General features: G+C 39.7%; 1 protein-coding gene across 1 annotated transcript in view; it reads left to right on the forward strand.

Moving 5' to 3' along the window:
* LOC128743018 (obg-like ATPase 1) overlaps positions 1-13,571 on the forward strand; it is a 57,741-nt gene that overhangs the window by 21,531 nt on the left and 22,639 nt on the right. The window contains exon 4 of the mRNA XM_053839526.1: positions 9,985-10,112. Coding sequence (XP_053695501.1) covers positions 9,985-10,112 — 128 coding nt within the window. The remainder of the gene's footprint in view (positions 1-9,984; positions 10,113-13,571) is intronic.

The following is a 13,571-nucleotide window of genomic DNA, read 5'->3' on the forward strand; positions in this document are numbered from 1 at the left end:
AAACTGATTTTATTTAAAAATGTAAATTATTGTAAGCGCGCCTAATTCTGCGCATGGCTCCTAACTCTATGCACCGCATATTTTAATTACAAATTAAAACATTCTCAAATTAAGAAACACATATTTTACTAGATCCGTTAATTAAGCTGACAATTTGTAGCAATTTGTAAATTTAGACGAGCAACGTGGAAAGCCTTGGCTCCCATCATTGCACAGTGGTCCAATCAGCGAAATACGTGATCGTGTGATATTGCGCCGAAACGTAAAGTTTTTCGCATATAGTGTCTTTAGGAACATTTCTTAGTACAGTGACCGCACCTAATTCTGCGCAGCTCCTAATTCCGCGCATTTTTCTTTATATATTTATATTTTAACATTGTGCATAACTATGATCATTGCGTTATTTTTTTATAAATGTCTGTTGAATATTACGCCATTGTTCACAAACGGGCCATAATATTTGAGAGCGAAATAATTTAACGTGAAACATAAAGTATTTTTTATGGCAGAAAACATCGTCGTTAGCAGCAACGCACAGGTTATCCTTCTAGAAAATTAACAAATTTATGATCGAAATTCTTTGCAATGATCAAATTAGCCAGCATAATTAGAAAGAATAATTAGTTTTAGTCATGTTTTAGACAAAAAGAGTGATTGCATTCATTGGTTTCCTTAGAAAAATGCGATGCAATAATGCGCAGATTTAGGCACAGATTTTTTATTCATGTGCCAAATTCTGCGCAGTAATGTATCCTACAAAGAAATTACGAAAGAATACGCAACCGCACCCAAATGGTTGAGGTATAGAGGCATGAGAATTCAAGTAGAATCTTTAACTTGCATTGATTGGAATCCTGTGCTGAGTCTCGGGGTCCGAACCTACGGGCGCCAGTTCATGAAACCATGTCTATTTTTTTAATGTCCAACCTCATGGGGCTGTCAGAGAGTGGAGAAGTGGTTTCTATATGAAAACACAATTTTTAGTATTAATCTAAAGTGTAATGTCAAGTACCTATGCAGAAAACCCGAATCAATTCGCCCTTAACATTATCAAAAATAAAATATTTAAAATGAGGCAATCAAAATGATAACAATATTCCTTTGCTACCCGGACAGCACAAGAAGGCCGGATCATGGATTTATTTATGATAATAGCTAATGCCGGATTTTTGATGTGATTTCAGTGTATAATATGAATATATGAATATGAATATATGGTACTACCACCTGCCTTAGCAGAACATCCGTTCATAGCAATGAGCCTATCATGTCAAAAAGAGTTGAACATATTCAACGATTGGTCATGCTTCCCAACTCTTGTATGAAGGGCCAAAAGGGAATTGGTCGATAAGCAACATCACTTACACGTACCAGGGATTTAGAGAATCTCCTTCCAAGGGCTAAGTCACCTGAGTCAATCGTTGAATAAACCGTCTTAATGCAGAATGACTCCAGCAGGTGGGGAGAAGAGCCCGCTCATTATCCACGATGTGTTGTTAATCGGGCCAAGATTAACCCTAGAAAGTTGACTGTTTCACTCTCCCTAGGCCCACCGCTTCAAACAAGTGCTCTGATGGTCCCTCCCTCTTCCCGATTCTAGTTTATTTATGAAATGTGGTATATATGCGTAAAAATAGAACAATCTCACCAGCAGTCCTTCGAATGGAATAGAGTTGCGTCCTTTTAGTTTCCATAAATGCTTCTAATAATTAATTTGATTTTTCTTCTGGTATCCAATATCCATGTGCAGTATTAACACTCGTATTGGCCAAAGTTTTCACTATAAAGCAGTAAATGCTATAAAGCTAAAACGAAAAAAATAATTAAAATAACTTATATTATGCTTACCAGATCGTGTGGCTCCACCTTCTGCCCAAAACCTCGATTATGAGATCAGGTAGCCGGGAACCACACAGTATCGCACCTCCTAGCTTGGCTACTCAATAGAGCATTACCGGGTATGGCCACGTGGAGGCGCTAGGTAGGGGCTTGGGATAGCTAGAGCTATATTGGACGCTCCTCATTTGCCTTCCCCATTTCATCCCCTGGTGTGATTTCAGCGTATAAAGACATAAATAGTATGGCAGGAGTATTTATTTTCACTTTTTGGGTGCGCAGAATTAGGAGCAAACATGCGCAGAATTAGGAACATGGACAAGAAAGTGCGCAGAATTAGGCACCGTGGATAAGTTTACAAAACGAAAAATATACTCAATTGTTAGTCGACTTATAATTCCTATATTTTTTACCAGGTATTATAGATCGTAGCACTACACGTTGCTGCTATCTACGTTGTTAATTTAAATCTAGAATACTTAGAATAGCGGAAGAATCATAAAAATGTCTTAACTGCGCAGAATATGGTACGTTCACGGTATAATAAGCTCCTTCTTGTGAGAGAAATCTTTGGGTGATTAATTCCCTTAAAAGTGAGATACGAAATTTATTTTCTCGTACATTCGAGATACAGGTTTGGTACTTTCGGCGAAGTTATAGTAAATATCAATGCAAACAACTTTGTCCGTCGAGTGGTTTGCGAGTCTATACCGGACACACGAACAGCATTTCATTTTTATATATATATACGATAATATCCGATTAAGCGCGAGTCGCTCCGTACTACTCTACGATTTTGTGCTGAAAATCGTATGTATGTCAGTCATTATCATTATATACGACAGAAAATCAACTTGATCCCACTTTATCCAGCTTTAGTTACGATTTCGAGTTTGTTAGGAGATATTTACGATAGTTTTCGTACATTGATATACGAGTTGGTGCTAGCTGGGTTGTTATACCAATAAATGTTCCTAAAGACACTATATGCGAAAAACTTCATGTTTCGGCTCTATATCAAACGATCACGTATTTCGCTGATTGGACCACTGTGCATTGATGGAATATAACGGGGAAGTTGCTACCGCTCCTCAGGATATATTTCGTTTCTTTTCCAAGAAATTTGCAAGTATTTTTACCAATGAGGTATTGCGCGTTGACCGTAATGCCCTAGCAGCTAACAATGTATGACCAAACGCTGGATGCCATTGATAACCATGTCGAGGTGCTTTCGAAGGCTGACTCCATGCTCATGTTGTCCTTCAATCTTGCACCCTTGCTGACACCGTTGCGCCGTTTACTTCGAATGTCCATCTCCAATGGGATTTCCCCATCGTTTTGGAAATTTTCACGTATGTTCCCTGACCGGCACATAAATTTCTCCGCGGCTAGAGGAATGGCCACCTGTAGCACCTACTTTCCGCGTTTGGATATTCGGAGTTCGAATATTTCGTGGCATCCAAGGCGAGAAAAGTGTCAGGCTGGTAGGCACGACGCGTGAAAGACAGCATAACAGCTGGCCTGATACTGAATGCCAGTGAGTGACAGCAAAGAATAATCATGCCAGGAGTCGCATGCTGACTGCGGCTACTTGTCAGAATAGAGAGAAGTATAGAGATCTAGAGCTGCGGAAAAAATAACCCACCGTCTAAAAACACGAGTACGAGGAGCATATGCTCGCTTACTGCTTATCTGCTCACTGACAAAACGGCGGTAGGAGCCGAGTGGAAGGACCACTTCCAGATATTGTTGAATGGAGAGGTAAACACGGAGATCAGCAGAAACAGGATAACAACTGTGAGCGGTGGCCATACTGTGGAGCCACCAACACAGGAAGAGGTTAAAAAGGCTGTGATTAGTGAGCTGAAAAGCGGAAGGTTACTGGAAAGGACGGTATCCTGGCTGAACTTCTAAAAGCAGAGAACGAGCGACTGTACAAAGCAATCCACCGGATCATTGTCAAAATCTGGGAATAAGAACAAATGCCGGAGGAGTGGTAGGATGGCTTAATTTGCCCTATTTTCAAAAAAGGACATCGACTTGACTGTAGAAACTATCGAGGCATTACATTGCTCAATTCAGGTGCTTTCTCCTATCCTCTTCTATAGACTAAGACCGTTAGCGGAGTCCTTCGTCGGCGAGTACCAAGCTGGTTTTCCTGAGGGTCGCTCCATGACGGATCAGATGGTTACCCTACGTCAGTTACTAAATAACTTCCGGGAGTACAACTTGCAGACTCATCAGCTATTTGTGGGCATTAAGGCGGCGTGCGAATCAGTCAAACGTAATAAGTAGTGGCAGATAATGTTTGAACATGGTTTTCCGACGAAACTAATTGCGCTGGTTCGTACAACGCTGAATGGCTCAAAATCATTCATTAGAAGAGCGGGTGATACTGAGCCGCTTTTATGACGTTGGATGAACTGAAGCAACTCTCTAACCTGCTATTCAACATTTTCTTGCAAAGTGCAATACGAAGAACAAACGTGGAAAAAAACGGGACTATCATCACGAAATCACACATGCTTCTCAGCTTTGCGAACGACGTCGATATCATCGGAATCAACCTTAGAGCAGTGGAAGAGGCCTTTATGCCTTTTAAACGGAAAGCAGCCAGATTGGGACTTACCATTCACACCCCCAAAGCGAGGTATATAATTGCAGGCAGTGAACGTGGGAGTCCAAATAGGATGTTGGTGCTGAGGTGGAGCTGGGTGGTGGAGTAGCTGAACCCGTAGTTTGCAGAGAACCAGGAAGAGGCCGTAGATTTCGGGGCAGACACCGCACGCGATGGATGTGCGCTGTCGATGACGTTCGAGGGGATTGGAGAACGACAGATCAAAACCGATAGTACTTCTGGAGGACCATGATTCGTTCGGCGCAGGATCGATGACCGTCGCCAATTAAGGGGAAACCGAAAATGGCTCAAAGATGGCTGGATAAATGGCTACCGCTCGATGCATGTATTGTATTGTGCCTTAAAAATGCGTATGTATTGGCACAGCACATAATCAGTGCTCCCAGTGCTGTTAGAATTTGCTAAATCTTGTCATTCCATTTATCGACCCGGTATATATCAACAAACGCTCAGCAAAACATCATTGCTAATGGAAAATAAATTCAACGGATCATATAAATCATTACGTGTTCATAAAACGTATAATCTGGAATTGGTTAATAGATATTTGGTTGCGCACATATTTCGTTGCACCAGCGCTTTCCGAAAAAACAGCACCACGGTCTCAAAGTTTCGCCACATCAATGAGCTCTTAAAGAGCTTTCTGCTTTTCCCGCATCGATAAGCTTAGAGAATGTAAACCAACTAACAGCTGACCAGCAATCAAAAACTCGCCTTCAATGCAAACGGTTTAATTAGCCATCCTATTGAATGCATAGGTTCAATAGGATTGCTGCTGCAAATCTTAGATGAATCAGAATGTCTTAATAGAGAAAATAAACCATATTTCGGTATGCTCGTAGTCGGTGCGGTTGGCTGCGGATCAGCTGTGTTTATGCTTGCAAGCTCTGCCATTTGACATATATTACCAATACTAATGCAACATTCAAATAAACGTTTAGGTTTTTAACGAACACATGAAATGTACAGTACAGTGTGTGTGTGGCTCTAACACAATAAAGTTAGCCACTTTCGGTGTCTCCTTAAGTAAAGTAAGTTCCCTGTCCACAAAAAAGGAAGCAAACGAGATGTAAACAACTGCAATCTGAGATGAATTTTCTTGAATTTTCATAGTAGTTTACTTTAGGTGGCGATTTATTAGAGCCACGTTATCAAGCCAGATTTAATGATGTTATCAGAGGGATTTGTCGGCAACAACGGTATCCCTTTCAAACACCATGGGCATGGCTCGCTTGCTAAGTAAACAGTTACAACAACAAGATTCCTTATGTTCCACTAACGTCATGAGGCTAGTAACAGAGTTAAAGGCCGGTACAATACAAGTTTTGATGAGCGAGAAGCAATTTGACAGACAGATTGACAGATTTGACAATAGAGCTTTCCAGTTATTTGTGTATTGGTGCTTGAAAATGAGGCAAACAACAACAGTAAACAAAAGAGATGCATTCCTTTGTCACCACGGTACAAAATGAATTTCGTCTTCCGCTGGCTTAAATACCAGTAAGTTTTCAAAATATGAGCTTGAATTTGGAACAGGATAGAAAATTTGACCGAAATATGTGCTCTGCAGTGTGGCAAACGGAGAAATACAACTGGTAATCGCTATTTTTCGGTTTGTTCCTCCAGCATCAGCTGTTCCCCAAAATAAGGTAAACATCATGTATATACACGCGTATTTCGTGTTCGCTAGTGTGGGTGCTTGAGCTGTCAGAAAGCTCTATAAACTAAAAGGTAGAGAATAAGAAGCATGTCTACCTAAACATCATCAGAGCAAACTTCACTGCTGAAACAATGTTCATCTATGGAAAGGCAACATACATTTTTTTTTCTTTTATTTTGTTTTATTTTTCTCCCAGAAGGGAAAAGCTCGCGGAAGTAGAACAACGTACAACGCCTTATGGGTTGACATAAAACCTTCATTTTTTGCACTTTTTAACGAGTTTACCAATATGCCCTTGTTTTTGCTTAGTAGCAATCAGTGCTACAATTTTTCGACTGAAAATTCAAACACCGAAAATTTTTTTACCTCAGTGGAAAGGATCACGTTTGACAAAAAGCCTTTTCGCTCTCATTTATATTTCTTTTCTCTCGACTGCTTGCATCTGTTTCACTTACACACAAAGCCGTATGAACATAGCTGTCACTGTCATTCTTATATATTGAGCAGTGATTGACACACAATATCAATATCATTAAGATGCTGTTGATATTGAAATATCAATATCATTGAGATACTGTTAATATTTTGAATGTTTAATATTAAATGCTGAAAAATTATTGTATGGTTCAATAGTTGAGTAAGATAATATCAATGAAAACTTTCAGTTTTTAATTTTAGGCATTCAATATCATCAGCGTCTTAGTGATATTGAATGTACCATTCAATACGTGACAGAACCTAGTGAATGAACTCGTCACTACCAAAATAATTTTGACGGATTGAACTGAAATAAATCTTCACTCGGGTACAGCGCGTTGTTTTCTTTTTCGATTGATATGCTGTGATGCCGATTTTAACTCATCGGATTCATCGGAATTTTGATATTGAAATTGAAAATTCGCAGCCCTGTTACCAATACTAATACGCCCTTGCGGGGAAAAGTGTGAGAGAGATAGTTTTGTAAGGTAGGGATGAATCGTCCAAAAGAATTAACTCGACTAATCAGCAGATTGATTCATATTCGTTCACTTAACCGAGTGATTTTGGCCATTTATAACAACAATTGATTCACAGTTTTCATATCGTGTACAGTTATGTCGTCCATGCTTGGGATATTGAGAAATTGTGGAAAAAATTACTCCGAATTAATCACCAAGCGCACGTATACCTGTAGCTGCAATTACCCGATCGGTTGGTGAAATATATTTAAAATTGATCTGGAAAGCTTTGAGTTATTAGCGTTCAAACCTCGCCACTTCTCGTGAAGCTCATATTTTTAGATTGGCATCAGAATGGCATCCCACCTTCCCGTCAAACGTAGTTTTCCAAGGAACCAAAGCTACATCTAGAAATGCTCGCTTTCTACGCCTGGAAATCAGCTAAGCCGCTTTCGCCTTTGATCAAGATATGTATTATAATTTCCTGATTTGTTCCTTCGTTTAATATCAGCTGTTAACTAAGAGCAATACTTATCTAGAGATCCAAAATGGTGTGAACATACTAGAGCAACTATTACTCTGTAGTTGACAGGAGACAGGACAGGGGAACTCAGCAGCTGCCAACAGGTGCAACACTAATAAATAACCTATAATTTCTGGCAACATTGTTGTCGTTAGCAACGTAACCGATCACATAAATCCCAGATCGTTGTCTCCGATTTGCTATTCATAATAACTAGATCAGCTTCTGACGGAACACTCCGCCATCAACCGCGCTTAAGTCGGTGATCGCGCGCATCCTTCCGCCGCAGCATATGATTATACTTCATTATAAGGTCGTCATCAGCAGCTTCTTTCGTCAATATAAAAGGGCCAGAGGTACGAAGAGATAGTTGTTAACAGACAGACGTCGTTCACCCGGAATGTGTTTGACTCGAAAGGTGGAGAAATGCAGAAAAAAGGAACTAATAATGATCATTATATCTTTTGGCCGAAGCTACGCTGCAGAAGGGAAGTTGCATCGGCTATACCGGCAGTCGATCAATTGACTCCTATTGAACGAATGTTTTTTGCCTGAAGGCGATTACAGTCTAACACCGATTTGTAGGATTCGAATTTTAACATTACGGTAAAACACACTGATGGAGACGCCTTGTCAATCATCAAAAGATCACAACGCGTCTCCGTTCACAAAATAATCGGTAAACATTACTCAAAGGGACAGTAAACATGTACAACTGAATGGTTGACTGTACAAAAGTCCGCTGACTGATACCGGGAGGGTGATGATGCAGCAAATATAAGAATCTCAAGATCTCCCCATAAAAGCCGCCACCACGAAGAGTTTCCACCGCTTCTGCCACAACACAGACTAGTTGTCATACCTACTTTAATCACCTCAAGATGTCTTTCATCGCACGATTAAAATAATCAACGGCGCGCCTTCATCCGCGGGCAATATTCTACTCGACAGTAATGAGCATGACTTTTCATCGGAAAAGGTTCCCGCTTCGGTGCAGGGTCGTTGCATCAAATTAAGCAGATTAAAGGACGGATATCGTCGGATGGTTGGTTGCTATTCCAAGGACGCGCTGCTGGTGGACTGACGACAGCGAAAGTAGCAGCAGTCAGAAGCACCAAGCTTCAGCCGAGTTGCAAATTTATTATTATCATTATCGTGGATCGTATAAATAAGGAAAACAGTAATTCTATATAATATCGATTCAATTACAGTCGCACTGCTCAGTCGCTTCGAACGGGGTGTAACAAGCGACATTATCCGAGGAAGGTGGAGAAGCCGGCCAGAATTGGGCAACAGACCGGGGGTATTTGGCTGGTAGGATAAGTGTCGACGGTTACACCGGAAATTGGAAGGATTTTTGGCTGCTTCCATCTGCTTTGCCGGCATTATAATTGTGAAGCGTGAAATTTGCGATAAACTCGAGGCTTAATTGTAGATATTAATTTACATGTTTTTAACCGTTTGCTTGTGGAAAGTAATGTCTTTAAAAACGCTAATAAAATGTTACTTCTTTCAATCCACTATAACGCAAAACAATGAACACATCACAAATGAAACGGACTTTCTTATCAACGACAATTTTCCATCATTAAATCCGAAGGCCAGCAAACACGGGTGAAAATAGTATAATGGAGTCACGATTAGCTACGAAATAAATTTATGCATAAATGTAGCTGTGCCCAATGCTCGAAACGCGGTGCGGTGCGGCGGCCACCCAGAGTAAAAACAGCACATAAAGAAAGGGTCACTTCGCAAAACAAGTCCAAGTCAAGGCTGACCACGCCTATTCGTGGCACATTGGCCACATCATTGCCGCGGAATGGAAACAATGTTCGTGGTAAAAGCTTTCAAACGCTCACAGCTGTAAGGCACTTTGGGGGAAATTGTAATGTAAAAGAGGAATTTGGAAAGTGCACTGTTTCGAAGGATTGTGCAAGAAATGGTTGTGAACTAAAACGGAGTGAAGAGTTTTATCCCGTTCTATTTTATATTTTAAATTCTAAACGAAAGAACATTGACCATGAATGGTTGTCACCTTAAAACCCCAAGCACTCTACGTCACTCGAATCGGCAATTTCTGCTATGTGACGGAAAAACCGGTCCCGGCCGCCGAAACAGGTCGAGCTCGCAGGAGATGTTGTTGCCTTCGATTCGAGGGTAGCGAATGTAATTATTATGATTGGTAAATTGTCAGATTTGTTTCCCCGAACGCAATTATCTTTTCGGGTAGTGAAAAATTATGCAAATCGGCGCCATGTTTTATGTATCGTGCATTTTACTTTATATAAAAGGTTCCTTTTTGGTTTGTCATAATAAAACATTAGACTTTTGTGTTGTCGTTGGAAAACGTAGCTACTAAGTCAATATTATCTTTGCTTTTCTATTACAGTAAAGTGCCAGCCTACCTCAACGTGGTGGATATTGCCGGTCTAGTGAAGGGAGCAGCCGAAGGACAGGGTCTAGGCAATGCGTTCTTGTCACATATAAACGCATGTGATGCGATCTTTCATTTATGCCGTGAGTATCGTAATTTTTGTTTGATTTATGTATGCCACTTTCAGTAAAACCCTAAACGTTTAATTCAAACGTAATACAATTGCTTTTTATTAACAAATAAATGTTATACACCATGTAAAATGCAATACCAATATAAAGACACCGCGCTACGACCGAAGTTTCAGTGAGAAAGTTGGAAGAAAATGACACTTAATTCTACTGGTAATTAAACTTAGTCTATAGATCCTTAGTTCAAATCCTATTTGATAAATCGATCGCTTTACTTTAAAATCGGAGCTTCTTGCTCGGAAGTGTTTACGAATGTTTGGGTCATCCCCCAGGGGAGTAATCTTGAACCCGTTTTGTTCTCACTATTCTTCAATGATCTTTCTGGTATAGTCATCCGGATGCCGTCCGTTTTACCCCTACGACGTTAAAATATATAACATCTTCAACAGTACTTCTGATTGCAACTTCTTGTAACTATGTGTAGATCGTATGCAGAGTTGGTGCTGCCGTTTTTTATACTCAACATCAACAAATGCCATGTGATAACCTTTCGTCGCAGACAGAAACCGATCATGTTTGCTTATTCAATTACAGGACACAGGCCTGAACTGATTTTTAAAATTAGAGGTTTAGGAGTTACACTTAACTGCGAGCTGACTTTCAAACCGCACTACAACGCACAGAGGAGTATTTGGACCAAAAAGCTGGTCAAAATGAGGAAAGTTGAAACTCGTTCAATCCTTTCCAATTAATCCCCTCCCTCGTTGTCTTCCCAGATACCTATCACACAATGTAACGTTAATTTTGAAACCATTTGTCTTGTTTACATCTTGCATAGAGCTGTCAAACTTCGAGTAAAAATGGGCCATATATTTTCGCTCATGTAGGTAAGAATGATGCCTTTCACATTTCTAAGGCTATATATCCTATCGACCAGCCGTAAAGTGGCTTTTGAAGCTCAAAGATTTTACAATTATTTGTTGATATAGACTTTACATTTCAATGAATATAATGATGACAAGCGAGCAGTATTTATTATAGCAAATTAGCACAAATATGTTGCTACTTTAAAGTGATATTTGTTTATGTTCTTACCTTTTCTCATCACATTCTTTGATGCCATTTGATAGCTTAGAGTCCCAGGAAGAGCGTTGTGAGTGAATTTTTTGCAACTTTTTGCAAATTTATGAAATAAAAACTTTTTCATAAATGATTAAATAATCAATTTCGCAGCATTTTTCTTATGATTAATTATACTATCATAAAATTTCAAGCATTTGAAAGATAAATTGTATGTCATTGTGCTTGTGAGACACCAGAGGAATGCTCTATAAAATAATTAAACAAGAAATTTTAGGTGATTAAGGGGAAATCAAAAGTGGCTCAAAGATGGCTGGGTAAATGGCTACCATTCGAAGCATGTTATTGTTTTGTGCCTTAAAAATGCATCTGTATTGGCAGAGCACGCTTTCGCCACGTAATCAGTGCTTCCAGCGCTGTTATAATTTCCTAAAACTTGTAACTCAATTTGTCGATCTGCTATGTCTCAATAAACGCTCAGCAAAACATAATTGCTAATGGAAAATGAATTTAATTGATCATATAGATCATTAAGTGTTCATAAAACGTATAATCTGGAATTAGTTAATAGATATTTGGTTGCGCACATATTTCGTTGAACTAGCGATTTCCGGAAAAGCAGCAACACAGTATCAAACTTTCGTCACATCAATGAGCTTTTAAAGAGCTTTCAACTTTCGCCGCATCGATGAGCTTAGAGTGAAGTAAACAAACAAAACGCAATCCGATGCAAGCGGATTAATTAAACATCCTAGTGATCCTACGCATTATTCAGTTGTTGCTGTTAATTTTGATTGAATCGGAATGCCTTGACAAAGAAAACAAACCCTTTTTCGCGATGTTTGTAGTCAGTGCGGTTGGTTGCGGATCAGCTGTTTATGCTTGCAAGCTCCGCTATTTGACATATATTAACGGATTGGTCGTTCCTGGGTGGGGTTGATGTGAATATGGCTGTATCCCTTTTTAACCAACTGCTTCTATCATTCTTTCGTGACTTCGTCCCTCGACCCAGGCCTAAGCGGAAACCACCTTGGTCAAATTCATGGCTTCGTCGTTTAAAACGTAAGAGATCTGCAGCACTGAAGAAGTACTCCCGTTTACGGAACGAGATCACCAAACAAGAGTTTGTTAGAGCCAGTCGTCGATACAGAACACATAACCGCCATCTTTACTCGAGATATGTTTTGCAAAAGCAGCAACATCTTAAATTAAATCCCAAACGTTTTTGGTCATTCGTTAACGAGAAGCGCAAGGAAACTGGACTTCCTGCCCAAATGTCACTAGGGGATCTATGTGCCAGCAATACTGAAGACATCTGTAATCTTTTTGCTCAGCAATTCTCTAGCGTATTCGTCAGCAGCAGTACTTCAGCCCTTGACGTCCAGGAAGCTCTAAAGTTCGTTCCTGCAAACGTGTGCGATATAAACATAACTAGTTTCACGCAAAATGAAGTTGAAGCTGCCTTGAAGCAGTTGAAATCATCGGTGTCTCCCGGGCCGGATGGAATACCGTCGATTATACTGAAAAATTGTGCATCTACTCTTTCGAAACCTCTACAGTTTATTATTAACCAATCGCTTCTTCAGGAAACATTTCCAGTATGCTGGAAAAAATCCTATATGTTGATGATGATGATGATGGAGCCCACCTCATTCCCCTACAAAGGTATGAGATAGTCGATTTATCTAATAGATAATTAGTGAATATACATTTGAACCAGGTAGGCAAACAAAACGATCTGGTTTTTGACACAGATATAAATTCCTGCGATGGTATTCAAATACAAGTTATAACTATTAAAAATATATAATTTTTCAAGTTATTTCCAAACCAAGAATCTCCAGTATCAATTTGCAACCTTCTGCCAGTTACCAAGATGTTCATATCATTTTGGTTAAGCCGATACCCAGTTTAGCCCGCTACTAAGTCGACGCAGTCCCGACGAGGCCATTCCCGCTGTAATCAGCAAGCAAAGCAAAGTCCAACCTTCAACTTAGTATGAGACTTATAAGGGCATCCCCACCCAGGGAAATCAAAAAAATTTCCAACCCGAAAAAATCCTTGACTGGCTAGGAAAATAAACATCTAATAACAAGCAGAAGCATCCAAATCTTCCTGAACACTCACGAATTTGTCAATTACTAGTAGTAAAGTCAGATATTTCTAATAGAAAGAACAGTCAAATTTAAAATCAGTCCTCTATATCTGTTTAACGCGCGCGGTTCTCAAACCTTTGAAGACTACTCTCTTTTTTTTTAACTACATTAACAATTACAAAATCCATCATCACCATGGTGACGAACATAATAGTTTTAATGTGCTTTATTAATGCTGCTTAATGCTGCTTTTGTCCGGTGGTTGAAATCTTTTCTTGAAAACCGCTGTCTTTCT

The sequence above is a fragment of the Sabethes cyaneus genome, chromosome 1 (assembly GCF_943734655.1).
Source record: "Sabethes cyaneus chromosome 1, idSabCyanKW18_F2, whole genome shotgun sequence".
Classification (NCBI taxonomy): Eukaryota; Metazoa; Arthropoda; class Insecta; order Diptera; family Culicidae; genus Sabethes; species Sabethes cyaneus.